Source organism: Macaca nemestrina, chromosome 8, assembly GCF_043159975.1.
Source record: "Macaca nemestrina isolate mMacNem1 chromosome 8, mMacNem.hap1, whole genome shotgun sequence".
NCBI lineage: Eukaryota > Metazoa > Chordata > Mammalia > Primates > Cercopithecidae > Macaca > Macaca nemestrina.
The window spans coordinates 78,692,473-78,709,131 of NC_092132.1; the positions used below are offsets into that span (position 1 = coordinate 78,692,473).

The 16,659-nt window shown below is 38.0% G+C and overlaps 1 protein-coding gene across 8 annotated transcripts in view; it reads left to right on the forward strand.

Moving 5' to 3' along the window:
• LOC105482182 (MYB proto-oncogene like 1) overlaps nucleotides 1-10,684 on the forward strand; it is a 49,114-nt gene extending 38,430 nt beyond the window's left edge. For 2 of the 8 annotated variants that reach the window (XM_011742171.2, XM_011742170.2), the window contains exons 13-17: nucleotides 5,874-5,990; nucleotides 6,079-6,183; nucleotides 6,627-6,806; nucleotides 8,039-8,163; nucleotides 9,371-10,684. In XM_011742171.2, coding sequence (XP_011740473.1) covers nucleotides 5,874-5,990; nucleotides 6,079-6,183; nucleotides 6,627-6,806; nucleotides 8,039-8,163; nucleotides 9,371-9,431 — 588 coding nt within the window. In that variant the 3' untranslated portion in view covers nucleotides 9,432-10,684. Of the gene's footprint in view, nucleotides 1-5,873; nucleotides 5,991-6,078; nucleotides 6,184-6,626; nucleotides 6,807-8,038 lie in introns of all 8 variants that reach the window. The other 6 variants (XM_011742177.2, XM_011742175.2, XM_011742172.2 and 3 more) reach the window with 5 other exon arrangements.
• The last annotated feature ends 5,975 nt before the right edge of the window (nucleotides 10,685-16,659 follow it).

Genomic DNA, 16,659 nt, shown 5'->3' on the forward strand with positions numbered 1-16,659 from the left:
TTTTAATAATTTTCCTAATTTTAAAAAAACACATTGTGATTTTTATCACTTTGATTTTTAACATTTAAAAAAGATGTTTACTGAAACAGATACAAAGCTTTATCTTTTGATTTTCAAGTTTTTTATTATTGTTGTTTTGTTTTGTTTTTGACATGGAGTCTCGCTTTGTTGCCCAGGCTGGAGTGAAGTGGCACGATCTCAGCTCATTGCAGCCTCCACCCCCTGGGTTTAAGTGATCCTCAGGCCTCAGCCTCCTGAGTAGCTGGTATTACAGGTGCCCGCCACCACACCCAGCTAATTTTTGTATTTTTAGTAGAGATGGGGTTTCACCATATTGGCCAGCCTGGTCTTGAACTTCTGACCTCAGGTGATCCACCCCCGCCTCGGCCTCCCAAAGTGCTAGGATTACAGGTGTGAGCCACTGCACCTTGCCTAATTTTTAAGTTTGAATTTTATGTCCACCTTTTTCTTTAACTTGTAAATCCTTGCTTGGCTTGTTTTGAATTCTTAGCTTTATAGCATCCAGAGAAAACAGATCAGGTGTCAGTGGAACTCTTTTCTGTTTTTTTTTTTCATTTTTCTTTCTTTTTTTTTTTTTTTTGAGACACAGTCTTGCTCTGTCACCAGAATGGAGTGCAGTGGCTCAATCTCGGCTCACTGCAACCTCCACCTCCCGGGTTCAGGCAATTCTCCCTCAGCCTCCTGAGTAGCTTGAACTACAGGCTTGCGCCACCACGCCCAGCTAATTTTTGTATTTTTAGTAGAGACTGGGTTGCACCATGTTGGCCAGGATAGTCTTGATCTCTTAACCTCATGATCCGCCCGCCTTGGCCTCCCAAAGTGCTGGGATTACAGGAGTGAGCTGCTGCGGCCGGCCGAAACGCTTTTCTTAATACTGAAATTTACATTTTAGTAGTTTCAGTCATGGTTACATGTATTAGAATAAAATAATTTTAATATACTGAAGCACTTTCATGATAATATTTAGGAAACTAATCAGGGTACCTCTTTAGGAAACTAATTAGGAAAAGGCTCAGTTTCCTTTTCTATGCAAAGGAGATCATAAAACACACCCCAAATTGTTACTGTGAAGCTGAAAGAGTTGATGTAATTAAAAGAGCTTGTCTGAGTTTCAAGTAGTGTGTGCTTGGTTGCTGCTGTTATTCTAATAATAGTATTTGCGGTAGTAGTTCACGAATGAATAGGACTGGGAAGTGTTCTAGTTACTGTGCTTTCATATATCTTACTGCCTTTGAAATACCTTGGAAAAGTGATGGGCATTTTAGGCAGTTACAGATTTCTGACAAGTTCTTTAGAAATACAATTTTTAGGCCGGGCGCGGTGGCTCAAGCCTGTAATCCCAGCACTTTGGGAGGCCGAGACGGGCGGATCACGAGGTGAGGAGATCGAGACCATCCTGGCGAACACGGTGAAACCCCGTCTCTACTAAAAAAAATACAAAAAACTAGCCGGGCGTGGTGGCGGCGCCTGTAGTCCCAGTTACTCGGGAGGCTGAGTCAGGAGAATGGCGGGAACCCGGGGGGCGGAGCTTGCAGTGAGCTGAGATCCGGCCACTGCACTCCAGCCCGGGCGACAGAGCCAGACTCCGTCTCAAAAAAAAAAAAAAAAAAAAAAAAAGAAATACAATTTTTAAAATATTGGTGACTTTCAGGGTTTTTTAGTTATGTTCTTCTATTTTTAGTCACTTTTTGGTTAGATTCATTAGCAAATTCTAGTTTACTTGATTTAATTAATTTTCTGCCCAAAAGCATGTTACACACACACATCTACTAGTCTTTTCTTTCTTTTTCAAAATACTGTGTTAAAGGGTACATAGTAGGGTTGATCGAGTCTTTTTGTCATTTAGCTCCATGTACTGCTGTGAACAATCATGTTTCCTTTAGAGCTTCCTGGAGTTTTTATTTATGCATATACATAAATAAAACAAGAGTATGACCACACTTTATTATTTTATAACACCATTTTTTAATTTAACCAAGTAAATGTATATATTTATCCCATAATTTTTAATGTTTGCATAATATTCCATTGTGTGGAATTACCTGATTGATTTAGCCTGTCTGTTTCAGTGTTTTGCTGTTTATTTAAAAATTCATCATTAATTCAGGAAATATTGATTGAGTGCCTAATAGGTTCCAGGCACTGCACTAGGCTTTAGGGATGGAATAAATGTTGAAAAGGTCAAGTATGGTTCCTGCCTTCATAGGGGCATGTAAACTAATTGGGGATTAGACAAGTAAACAATGATTTGAAAGCATTTAAAAATTCTACAGTGAGTCAGGGTCATTTGGTCAACATATAAGTGGAATAAAAATTATCATTTGATAGCTGGGTGTGGTAGAATGCTCTTGTAGTAGTCCCAGGAGGTTTGTTTGAGTCTGGGAAGTGGAGGCTACAGTGCGTGGTGATCAAGCCACTGCAATCCAGCCTAAGGGACAGAGTGCAGCTCTGTTTGAAAAACAAAAACAAAAACAAAAGTATCATTTGTAATAGGTTTCAAATACCTAAATTCCTTGTCAGTTTGTTTACTAGCCTTCTGACATTTTAAATTTAATACCAGCAGCACTCACAGCTCTTTGGATAGAATTTGACCATTGCCAAAACAGATTACTTGCATCAGCAATTTAAGATAAAAGGAAGGCAATGATTTAGAAATTAAAATTCCTAGAATATTTATAGGCTCATATATTTATTTGCAGTAAGTTGACTTCTCATTTCTCCTCCTCCTCCTCCTCCTCCAGTTATTTACTGAGCATCTACTATATGCTAACCACTTAGCTTTCTTTTGTATCTTACTATGAGTCAAATGCACTTCTTGGAGATTGGCTTTGGAATTTTAATCAGGTATATCTTAAATATCTGTTGCCTTTTTAATAAACTTTGATTGTTTTAATATTTACTATGAATTACTCAAAAGGCTAAAAACTCTGTAGAAGTATTAAGTTTGGTAGTATCAAACCTGAAAAGTATTAAATGGAGGAGTTCTTTGCTTTTGACACATTAGAGCAATTAAGAGAATGATTCTTCCTAGTGAATGAATTAATCTGTCTTAGCCCTATTCTAGGACATTTATATTCTTAAAGGGGGAAAAAACTCCAGCTCTTTTTAAGAATACTATACTAGATCAAGAAAATGTGGGCTGGATGCAGTGGCTCATGCCTGTAATCCCAGCATTTTGGGGGATCAAGACAGGCAGATCATTTGAGCTCAGGAGTTCAAGACCAGCCTGGACAACATGGTGAAACCCCATCTCTACCAAAAATACAAAAAATTAGCTGGGCATGGTGGTGTGCACCTGTGGCCCTAGCTACTTGGGAGACTGAGGTGGGAGGATCACTTGACCCTGGGAGGTAGAGGTTTCAGTGAGCTGATATTATGCCACTGCACTCTAGCCTGGGTGACAGAGTGAGACCCCATCTCAAAAAAAATTGAGGGGAAAAAAAAAAAGAAAGAAAATGTGGTACAAATACGCCATGGACTACTATGCAGCCATAAAAAAGAATGAGGTCATGTCCTTTGCAAGCACATGGATAGAGCTGGAAGCCATTATCCTCAGCAAACCAACACAGGAATAAAAAACCAAATACTGCATGTTCTCATTTATAAATGGGAGCTAAATGATGGGAACATGTGGACATTTAGAGAGGAACAACACACACTGGGGCCTTTCAGAGAGTGGAAGGTGGGAAGATAGAAGATCAGGAAAAATAACTAATGGGTACTAGGCTTAATACTTGGGTGATGAAATAATCTTTGTTTTTGTTTTTGTTTTGTTTTGTTTTGTTTTGAGACAGAGTTTCACTCTCGTTGCCCAGGCTACAGTGCGGTGGTGTGATCTCGGCTCACTGCAACCTCTGCCTTCCAGTTTCAAGCGATTCTCCTGCCTTAGCTTCTGAAGTAGCTGGGATTACAGGTGCCCTCCACCACCCTGGCTAATTTTTGTATTTCTAGTAGAGACAGGGTTTCACCATGTTAGCCAGGCTGGTCTTGAACTCCTAACCTCGTGATCTGCCTGGTTTGGCCTCCCAAAGTGCTGGGATTACAGGCGTGAGCCACTGCGCCTGGCTAGGTGATGAAATAACCTACACAACAACCCCCCATGTTTACCTATGTAACAAACTTGTACTTGGACCCCTGAACTTAAAAGTTAATTTGAAAAAAGAATACTTTATGTTCTTGGTGAAATATCATCATTAAAAAGCTCTTTGAGGCCGGGTGTGGTGGCTCACACCTGTAATCCCAGCACTTTGGGAGGTTGAGGTGGGCAGATTACCTCCTGAGGTCAGGAGTTCGAGGCCAGCCTGGCCAACATGGTGAAACCCCGTCTCTAGTAAAAATACAAAAAATTAGCCAGGCATCGTGGCAGATGCCTACAATCCCAGCTACGTGGGAGGCTGAGGCAGGAGAATTGGTTGAACCGGAGGGTTGGGGGGTGTGGAGGTTGCAGTGAACTGAGATTGTGCCACTGCACTCCAGCCTGGGTGACAGAGCAAGATTCCATCTCAATAAATAAGTAAATAATAATAATAATAATAAGCTCTTTGAGAAGTATACAGAAACATTAACATAATTCCTGTATGTCTCAGTCTAGATGAGAACACTTTTAACATTTTATTTTCATTTTAAAAGTTTTTGTAAGTTCTGTGAAATCTCATTTATATATGAATACTATTCTCTCTAACTTTGCTGGCTGGGGACATAAGCTGCTGGTGTTTTTTTGATTTTTGTTTGTTTTTGTTTGTTTGTTTGTTTTTTTGAGATGGAGTCTGGCTCTGTCACCCAGGCTGGAATCCAGTGGCGTGATCTTGGCTCTCTGCAACCTCTGCCTCCTGGGTTCAAGCAATTCTTCTGCCTCAGCCTCCTGGGGTGCACATCACCACCCCCGGCTAATTTTTGTGTTTTTAGTAGGGATGGGGTTTCGATCTCTTGACCTCGTGATCTGCCCACCTCTGCCTCCGAAAGTGTTGGGATTACAGGCGTGAGCCACCATACCGGGCAGCTGCTGGTTATTAAGTGCTGCCAGTTCTTTTATTTAGTAGAGGTTTGATTACCTTTTCAAGTATATCTTGGTTATGATAGGTATAAGTTAGATATAATTTTAAAATTTTTTTCTGGGTTATAAGTTGTGCTTACCTATTTGACAGAAAGCTAGATGAATAATATTTTGAGACTATTTCATCACTTAGCTCACACTCAATTGTCTGTCTCTTCATAACCTACCCTCCCACACTACACACACGTGCACACACACACTCACTCTCTCCCTCTTCTTGGATACTGTGTCAGCTCTTTGCTTAGGCTAGGTATACAAGGATCTTATATCTTATATATACAAGGATCTTATATCTAGGTATACAAGGATGCTTAGGCTAGGTATAAAACGACCTGATCACTGCTGTCAAGTATCTTACAATCTTAGTGGTAACAGAAACATGTTAACTAGTAATTACATACCGTGTAATAAATACAATAAAAGTAGAATAAGAGCTAGTGTATTTCCAATATGTTCTGTATTTCTTATTTTTATGTAAAAAAAATACTTGAGAAATAACATCTTTCTTTTCTGTTTAATTCTGAAGATCCTGACCTGAAGCAGGAGCTCCAGTGGTTTCCCCAAAAGGAAGATTTTTGTTTAGTAGCCTAGAAAGAAGAAATTGCCATTCTTTACTCAGTACTTGCAAATGTGTAATATTGTTTTGCTATAAAATGGATTAATTTAATTAATATATCTATAGGGCCTAGGAGAAAATTATGACAATAATGGGAAAGTATAAAAGATGGGTTTCCTATGTATAGGGAGAAAAAGGAATTGCTGTAAATGACTTTTTACAACATTTTAAAAAACAATTTAGTCCCAGCCACTTGCCTTCTTGGAAGAAGATATTCGGGAAGTTTTAAAAGAAGAAACTGGAACAGACCTATTCCTCAAAGAGGAAGATGAACCTGCCTACAAAAGCTGCAAACAAGAGGTAATCTTCTAGTATTATTGTTACTAAAAGTCTTATTGTATCCAAGAGACTTTGCCATAAAGCTTCTACAACAAATTACTCATTTTAGAATACCGCTTCTGGGAAGAAAGTCAGAAAATCACTAGTCTTAGATAATTGGGAAAAAGAAGAATCAGGCACTCAACTGTTGACTGAAGACATTTCAGACATGCAGGTTTGTAAAGGATTATTATTATTGTTATTTTAAGTGGTTGCTTTAAGTCCTAGTGGTTCTTATTTCTTACTCATTGTGTAGCCAGTTCATTAGAGATTCATGGAGGATTTTTATTTTAGTATCATTTTGCCTAATTCGCAGAGAAACTATTCACTGTAGAGAATATTTTATTTACTTTTTAAAAATTTCTTTTGTTATGAGAGGAGTCAGCTGCCTTATATATGATGTCAAAAAATTGTAGTTCTCAAGATTTTAAATATCAGAGTTTATCTTTGGTTCATTTCCAAAATACTTAATATTACTACATTGCTAGAAATTTCAGCAGAGCCAAATTCTTTCTTGGAGAGAAATAAACAGGGCTTCCATTACCACTTACTCAGTAGTACCTCCATTTGTCTCCATTTTTGAATTAGTTATTTTCCTCTTTCTTTTTTCTCTCTTAGTCAGAAAATATATTTACTACATCCTTATTAATGATACCATTATTGGAAATACATGACAATAGGTGCAACTTGATTCCTGAAAAACAAGATATAAATTCAATCAACAAAACATACACACTTACTAAAAAGAAACCAAACCCTAACACTTCCAAAGTTGTCAAATTGGAAAAGAATCTTCAGGTATGGATTTATAAATTTCTTTAGTGATTTTTGTTTTTGTTTAATCAATGATCACTTTGGATTTACTGATCACAAATTATACTTTTTCTTTTAAATTCAAAATTGATTGTAACAGTAACTAAACATTTACCATTATTTTGTTATTCACATTTGGGTTTGAGAGACTCATTCATCAGGGCACATATAAACTAAACAATTGGAGCTGTAACCAAAGAGTCATCTGGTGATTTCCTCAGCACTGTATCTTTTTTAAACTAAAGATGTATAAATCTACTTCTGGCACCTCTTCTCCTGTAACAAATATGTATAGCCCTAATTGCTATTCTGAAAAAGGGTAAGTGGTTAGAAGCAGTTTCAGCATGATTTTGTTGGTACCATGGTTTCCAGTGAACATTTCGGCTCAGAAGTTGTAAAACAAGGTCCTTTTTTTTCTGTTGGGATGTGGCCAGTGTGTAACTGTGGTTGGGAAATTTTTTACTGCGTTAAGAGTTTACCCCAGAGAATTTGAGAGTTCATTGAGTAGGAAATTTTCTTCTTTATGCCACAGTGACTGCAGCATTAGTATTCCTGATGTTAAAGCATACCTTGAAAACATCTTTGGCAATCACATATGACCACCTTACATCTGTTTTCAGCCGCTGCTTTCTAAGAGCCATGTAGCACATTCTCTTAATCCATGTAAAATGATTTGAGTTCCCAGCGTTTAATTAACATAGAACTTTTGGGGAAAGTTATTATATAGAAGATCACGTCTATAACATAGTAATCTTTATAATAAGGGAAGAAAAAAACATAAACTTGATTTTTTGCTATGAATATATTTCCTAATTTTTAAATAAAGCATTCTTGGCTCATTTTTTGACATTACATCCTCTCTTTAAACCCTTTGCAAAATTTTGAAGCAGTAATGACTAACATTTATTTCCATGTTAAGACTCATTTGATTTGGGGGGAATTGTTGGGGACAAGACTTCTAAACTGCCTTCATAGGCCTGTAAGCAATATAGATAGCTAAAATAATTGACTTTTTAAAAACTTGATCAAAAATATTTCAGTATATATTTAAAAACATTATTATTAAAAAATACAATGCCATTGTTAAAACATTTTTATAATTATTGCTTATGAAATATCTAATCAGTTTAAATAACTGACTTTAAGAGTCTAATTGTGATATAATATGGATAGTTATTTTAATACTTTTCACATCACTATTAATATTTCCTTTCTAGTCAAATTGTGAATGGGAAACAGTGGTTTATGGGAAGACAGAAGACCAACTTATTATGACTGAACAAGCAAGAAGATATCTGAGTACTTACACAGCTACCAGTAGTACTTCAAGAGCACTCATACTGTAATTATTATTAAAATTGATGAAATGCCCCCCTCCCTTACTGCAATCTCTACTAAATTAGGTTGCAGTGAAATTTTTCTCAATTAGTTGTTTTTAAAGTTGTAAGATAGCCCTTTTAATACAGCATCTTTTTTCTATTCTACATAGTAGGCAGAAAGCTAGTAAGTCACTTAAGGGGTAGACAGTTTCATAGTTTATTTTTTAAGAGATGAGATTTTTAAAAATTGTTTTTAAAGAATAAGATGGGAAAATAATAGAATGTTCATGGATTTCTAAAAGTAAATTCTCATATTTTCTTCACAAGATATATGTTGCTACTCTCTTGATGCTGCAGTTTTGTTATAGATAGGTGTAAGAGTAGATATGATTTCTGAAATTAGTCTATGTATGGAAAGCACACGATTTTATGAAGTACTTTTGCCCACGTGCTGATTTACTTAGGCTACCATTTACAAAGAAACACATTGAAAAGGAATTTAAAGGAAGGCTAGAAAGTTGCACTACTAATTTTTTTTTTTCAGAAGCAGTAAAATTAACTACAGTGTTAAATGTATTTATTTGAGCATAGTACTGAAAACAAAAAGCATTCAAAAAAGAGTTTTTTCTTTATTAGTAAATAGTATTTTCTTAATCTCAGAAGAGCTGAGAATTTTGTTGAATGTATTGTACAGTATGTAGGAGCAGGAGGACTTTGTAAATTGGAAAGAAGTCGGTTTTTTATAATTTATTTTTATTTTTAAAGCTTAAATGTAGATATTTATACGTATACAGGGTGCCTAGAAGCCAATGTTGTTTCCTGTTATTACAGCTAACACAGTAAAGAAAAATTTTGACTTTAAGTATGAAACAATAGTAAGTTATAGCTGCAAAGAATACAATATCTCTACTATATGTCACATCTACCTAAATGTTGCACTATGCCCTTTAAATCATGTTGGTTATAAAGTAGTTCTAAAAATGTACTAAATAATAATTTAATATTTTCTTTTTAAATTATATCGGGGATGGTCATATACATTAATCTGGTGATTTGTATATGTTTTTGAAATTTTTGCATTTTGTTTAAAAAATAATATGGTACCTTGGTCCCTAAAAACAGTCTGCACTTAGAAGTTTGTATTTACTCAGTGTTTCAGAAGTGGAGAACATTATCTTTTATTTATAAAAATATTTTGTCCTTTTTTAAATGTTTTGTGTTTCTCTACAGGTTACAACAGTTGCTTCAGTTGCCTGTTTTAGGTGTTTGCACTTATTTTATTTCTTCTTGAAAGATTTTTTATTTGCTTTTGTGGTAGAGATTATATGTAATTTTTTTCAGTCATATAATGGTGTGCTGTCAACTTAAACACTGACAGGTAAATAGAATTGTACACTGTAGTTTGAATTATTTATAATTGACACACTCTCTCCCTCTCCACTCCTGAAGTATGCTGCTATAGAAAATAGCAGAATCGGCTTGCTGCTACGAGAGAAGGAAAGAGCGACCACCACTTGCACTGTGTGAAAAGATAAAAAACAAATGATGGCAAGTTCTCAAGTTAACTAAATGGAATCAACCATTACCAGGCAAATTCTTACAAATACCAAAATACTACTATGCCTTAAAAAACAAAATGAAAGCAGGTTAAGATTTTCTGCTCTGTTCGTATGTTAATAGAAATGGAAATACTAAGTATTTTAATGCTTAGCTCTTGAACAGTAGACCTAAAAGGGTTTTAAGCTATTTAAATCTACTTGCTAGTTTTTGCATATTTTTTATATATATATACACACACACACATATATATATAGTGAGAAGTGAAGAAAATGTATGGTACTAAGATTATGCCTTGTTGATAAATAGATAAACCAATTTGAATCTTCTTAGCATGTTTAAGTATGTTGATTGCTTTCTAATTAATGAACTTCTCACAGAAATTTCACTTAGTGAAACCAATGATTGTAGCAAACTCATACTGGATCATTTCAGTTACCTTGAACTAATAGCACATAATAGTTTTTTGTTGTTGTTGTTTTTAATGTAGCCCTTACCTGGATATACATAGTCTGCAATCACCAAAGTATAATATCTTATAAGAGCTATATTTTTAAAGCATATTTTTTCTTGAGCATTAAATTATCCTAAATGGTAATATATTGTGGATAAGTCTGGGCTTATTGGACATAACACATATTTGGGTTGGTATTGGTTGAATCCTTCAGTTAACTGCTTTGTTGCTTTTTGCAAGATTTTTAATCTTAAACATGTCAGGCATCTTAAGTCACCTTTATAATGTTTTGTTCCTCTGAGTTTCTTTCAGCATGTTATACAAATGCCAGACATACATGTAGCAGCCATACTTGCATGGAAACTGACTACACATATATAATACTGCATTTTATTGTAAGGTTTTCACATTAATACAGCAATTACCCTGACTAAATTGAGTTTTGTGATATATGGAAAACTCCATTGTAAGAGAATCTTGCATACAATGTCGACATATTAACATCCAAAATAAAGCATCTGTGTACAAGCTGACTTGGCATTGCTCATTTCACTTGGTTTTGTGCTTTATAAGGACTGATAGAATCCTTAGAGACTTAACATTCTGTTCTTAGGCCTTTTTTCTCACTTAGAACTCTCTTAATGGTGATTTTACCAGTAAATACAACATTGCCCCTTTATTGAGCCTCATTTAAAACCAGATTTTCAGCTGCCTTTCAGATACTTTCACATGACACTTCCTGTTGGCGCCTTAAACACATATTCAAAGCAGATTTCCTTTTTCCCAACTTTGACCTGCCCTTCCTTTGTTCTGTCACTTAGTGGTATTGCCTTCCCTTCATTTACCCAGTGAGTAATCCACCCCCACATTGAAGTCAGCTGTGAATTCTCAGCCTGCATATGGCCTCTGTCTCCATTCTATAGAAATGTCAAGAAATTGAACAGTGGCATAAGGGTGTCATCTGGGAAAGGCACACTGGTCATCCAGGCAGGGCTCTTTGGTATTATATTACCTCAGTAAATTCATCACCATCTAGATTCTATCTTTAGCCTTGTAGGCTCAGAAGTCTGAGGGAATTAACTCATTAAAAATGAGTTTACCTCTCAGTAGAAGGCTTACATCAAGTTTATGACTGATATATGAAATTATAATGCCAATCTATTAATTTATAGCATGAAATAAAACTACTGAGAGGACTAGGCACATTCTCTCCTTATATGTAAACAGAAAGAAACAAATATAAAAAACAGATGTTCCATAGTTCTCTGTTGCCTGAATAATAATAATTCTCCTCCTTCACTCCCTAACCTGGACATGACCAACTTCATTTTTCAGTCATACTGGCGACTTGGAACACATGTGCACACTCCCATCTCCAGGCCTGTGTTTGTAATATCCTCTTTGTATGACTTCTTTTTTTTTTTTTTTTTTTTTGAGAGGGAGTCTCGCTCTGTCACCCAGGCTGGAGTGCAGTGGCACCGTCTCGGCTCACTGCAACCTCCACCTCCCAGGTTCAAGCAATTCTACCAGTAGCTGGGATTACAGGTGTGCACCGCCATGCCCGGCTAATTTTTGTGTTTTTAGTAGAGATGAGGTTTCACCATGTTGGCCAGGCTGGTCTCCAGCTCCTGACCTCAAGTGATCCGTCTGCCTCGGCCTCCCAAAGTGCTGGGATTACAGGCGTGAGCCACCGCGCTGGGCCCCCTTTGTATGACTTCTTTTCTTTGTCTCCCTAGCCTGTTAAAATCTTAGCCTTCAAGGCATGGGTCTGTGAGTCATTTCCTGATTATCCTAGTGCTTCCATAAAACTTTCCCACCAGACTATACATTTCTGAAGAGTAGGGATTGCTGTTTATAACTCCTTCATTTCTGTGTCTATCATGATGCTTAGAAAAATCTCGCCAATTGTTAAATTTAAGTAATTTAAAAAATTAGTTATGACTCGGAATATTAACCATACTTTTTTATACTATGAATTATAAATAGCTTTGATTTATTAGTTATCTGCATGAAGCTAGTTTTGCTTCATAGCCAATAAATTGTATTATGCTCTTAAAATCTTTCAATTCATTTTATAGCCGTATAATTTCCTGCTTGACTTATCTCTATAGTGGTAGGCTTGCCAGCCAATCAGACCTTTAATTCGTAATGTAAAACTGATGATAGTATTTGAAGAGGTGCTTCCTACTTGGTGAGAAGTGAAAATTTATTTTTAATTAAGTAGTAGATGATAAATTGAACCAAGTAGAATTCTGTTGGAACATTGCACTTTACCCCGGCCTTTTTTTGTTTTTTTAATGAGTATGGATATGGTCAATAATACGTGAAATATATCAGTAGAAAATCAAGATAAAGTACACTTGGAAAATACTTGTGACTGATGTGCTAGGAAGAGAATGTTTTTGAAAACATGTTGGCGTGTTGGTCTAAGTACATCAAAAGCTGTTGAGTTTGGAGCAAATACTATTAAAAGTAGTAGTGTGTACTGCCCTTATTTCTGAAGTTTCCATACCTGGTATGCTTAACTCAAGTTCCAAGTACAGAATGTGCTAGGTTTGATTGGATTTTCCTGGCCAGCACAGGGAAAGAAAGCAGGAGATTCACTTTACTCTGATTTAACTACTGTAATTTTGCCAAACAAAGCTCAAAAGTTTTGAGCAGATTTGAACATAATGTCCTAAGCCCTAATATTGTTAGTACTTACGTGTTTATTCAGTTTAGCTAAGTGCTTATGATGCCCTGCGCTAGGCACTGCATATACTATGGTAAACAGTGCATGACCTTTCCCTTAAGGAAGCTGCTATTCTAGAAGGGGAGATGAATAAGTGTATAACAGAAATATCTTTTCTCCTTTGGCCAAAAGTGAGATGGATCAAATAGCCAAGTTCCCTATTGTATGTGTAGATGCTCATTTGTGAATAAAGGAATAGTTGGACTCTGCCCAGATGACATGGTTTTTTTCCCTCTCTCATATTCAGAAGTTTGCAGACTATAAGTTTGAGTACAGTGTGGCAGCTGCAGCCACACTCCACCCACTGTGCTAAAACTTTTACATACATTATCTCACTTAATCCTTACAATACCCTATGAGGCAAACACTGTTATAATCCACTTCTCCGGATGTGGAAACAGGGTTAAGAGACTTGTCCAAACTCACAATGAAATGCTGAGTTGGGGTTCAGTCATCCAAAGTTTAGTTTGATTCTTTAAGCATAGGGCACAAAAGATTACATGGTGTGATTCCCTTTATATAAAAGTACAAAAACAGGCAGAGCTAATGCATGCTGTTAAGTCAGATACTGATGGTCCTGGTGGTAGGTTGGAAGGAGCATGGGGCGGTTCTCAGTGCTGCAATACTCCACTTCTTGCACCAGGTACTGATTTCATGGATGTGTTCACAGTTTGTAAAAATCAAGCTCTACTATTAATGGTATGTGTACTTTATCTACATTTTGCCTTAATAACAAGTTTTAAAAATTAAACCTAGGTTATAACAGGAACATAAAAGTGCTCAGCCAGAACAAAATGTAATGAATCATTTTCTTTTTCTCTCTTTTTTTTTTTTTTGATATGGAGTCTCACTTTGTCGCCCAGGCTGGAGTGCAGTGGCGTGATCTTGGCTCACTGCAACCTCCGCCTCCCTGGTTCAAGTGATTCTCCTGCCTCAGCCTCCCAAACAGCTGGGATTACAGGCATGCACCACCACCCCCAGCTAATTTTTGTATTTTTAGTGGGGACAGGGTTTCACTATATTGGCCAGGCTGGTCTCGACCTCCTGACCTCATGATCCACCAGCCTTGGCCTCCTAAAGTGTTGGGATTACAGGTGTAAGCCACCATGCCCGGCCAATGCATCATTTTCTATATTCTTCCATTTATATGCTTGCTTGTGAGAGTCTACAAAGCTTGCACTCAGAACTTTTCATTATTCTCCAGCATGTGTTAGGCCCATTTCTCCTGGTAAAGTAAATTTATATGAAAATTTTACATGAAATAATTATTCCCTTGAGCTACATATACTAATTTTATATGTGTATGACCAAACTCTTTTTATTTCCTTGGTTTTTTTTGTTTTTTTGATATGGGATCTCGCTCTGTCGCCCAGGTTGAAGTGCAGTGCCGAGATCTCAATTCACTGCAACCTCTGCCTCCTGGACTCAAGTGATCCTCCTACCTCAGCCTCCTGGGTAGCTGGAACTACAGGCCTGAGTTATCATGCCTGGCTGATTTTTGTATATTTGGTAGAGGCAGAGTTTCACCATGTTGCCCAGGCTGGTCTTGAACTCCTGAGCTCCAGTGATCCACCCACCTCAGCCTCCCAAAGTGCTGGGATTATAGGCGTGAGCCACCGCACCTGGCCTGTAAGTGCTAACTCTACCCCATTGCATGAATCCTTTACTCAAGCCAAGCTACACACTCGCAGTTCTCCATAAATATTCACAATTACCCATCTCTGAATCTCCACTTCAAAGTTCATACTTTCTTTCCTGCCCCCACCAAAGTATCCATATTCACCAAATCACTTGTCAGGAGATAGTCATCTGTCTAATGTGTTACTTATCAACTGCACTTCTTTATAACACAGTATGTTATCTTGTTTCTTTAGAGTTGATGTTAACCAACATTTACTTAATTCACTCATCCAGTTAACCCACATTCTTCCTTCCCAGGGTCCCTGTTCACCAAGGGCTTGTGGACTAGTAGGTCTCTCCAGCTTATTGAACACTTTTGCTCAGTTAACTATGAGTGCAAATAATGCCAGAAACGAGGGCTACTACTTTTTTACATTTAATATATTTTATTTAATCCAATATATTCAAAATATAATTTTAACATGTGATTAATATGTTATTAATGAAATATTTTACAGTCCTTTTTTTCATTCTAAGTCTTTGAATTCTGATATGCATTTTGCACTTACAGCACATCTTCATATAGACTAGCCATATCTCAAGGGCTCAATAGCCACATGTGGCAAGTAGCTACTGTACTGGGCAGTGCAGTTCTAAATCACTAGGAATTCACAAAGAAAATGTTTTGGCCGGGCGCGGCGGCTCACGCCTGTAATCCCAGCACTTTGGGAGGCCGAGACGGGCGGATCACGAGGTCAGGAGATCGAGACCATTCTGGCTAACACGGTGAAACCCCGTCTCTACTAAAAACACAAAAAATTAGCCGGGCGTGGTGGCGGGCGCCTGTAGTCCCAGCTACTCGGGAGGCTGAACCAGGAGAATGGCGTGAACCCGGGAGGCAGAGCTTGCAGTGAGCCGAGATCGCGCCACTGCACTCCAGCACTCCAGCCTGGGTGTCAAGCGAGACTCCACCTCAAAAAAAAAAAAAAAAAAAAAGGAAATGTTTTGTAATTCCGAAGAAACACAACTTATTTCGGGCCACAATAGAACAACTTAGTAAGTTATAGTCATTGTAATCCTTCCTTCCCTCCTTCCCCCACTGCCTCTTTCTCTTCCTTCCTTCCTCCCTGCCCTTCTTCCTCCTTTCCTCCCTTCCTCCCTCCCTTCCTTCCTCTCTCCCTTCCTTTTTTCCTTCCTTCCTCCCTGAGTGTTTTGGAGTGAGTTTAATCTCATTTCTTCTCACTGACCATGGGAACCTTGTCCAAGTAACTAGCTTCCATTTCTTCATTAGTAAAACAGATATTACTACATTTTTTAACTCCTTTCCCGTCTCTCTCAGTGGATTGTAAGCTCCCCGAAGGTGGGAGCTTTGTCTTGCTCACTAGGACATGTCCAGCATTTAGCACACCACCTGAAACTATGCAAAACACCAACGATGCAATGGAGAGCGGAAACAAGCAGCCCTGCTGGCACAGTTAAATTCTAGGAGCAGAGATAGACAGAAATCCAAGTGCTGTGAAGGGAATATGGTTCCATGAGAGGTTGTGAGAAAGGAAACTCATCTGTTTTCCTCAGGAGAAAGTTATGTTTGAAGTGAGATCTTACAGATGGATAGGCATGAGGTAAATAGGTAAAGAGGTTGGGGACCAGCAGGTAATGGCCCAATGGAGGGGCCCATTCCATATTCAAAGGTGGGGGAGTGGGTGCTGAAATAGATTGGTGGAGGAAAGGTGTGGTCCAGAGGAGCCTCCTGAAGCAGAGGGGCCTGGCTGGCCATGTATACCCCAGGAGGCAGATTCACAGATGGAGATTAGCAAGGAGGAAATGCATTGGGGAGTGTTCTGGTGATCCACACCTGAGGAAGGGGAGGAAGCAGGACTGGCAGAGGGAGAAGCTGGGCTGCAGTGCAGTCTCCACGAAGGCCTCGGAAATTCCATGGGAGAGCTCTGAAGCTAATGGCCCTTCAAGTTGTCCCAAGTCGGGATGAGGAGACCACATCTTTGTAGTCCTGGGTCTAACACTGGAAGTGGACCAGGGAAAGGGGGGCCACCCTTTGGGTGAGAACACTTGTCAGCAGAGCTAATTCTTTGATCGGTGTCTTTGGAATAAGAGGCAGAATCATCCGCTGAGAGGAAAAGGAGGTACTGCTGGTATGGG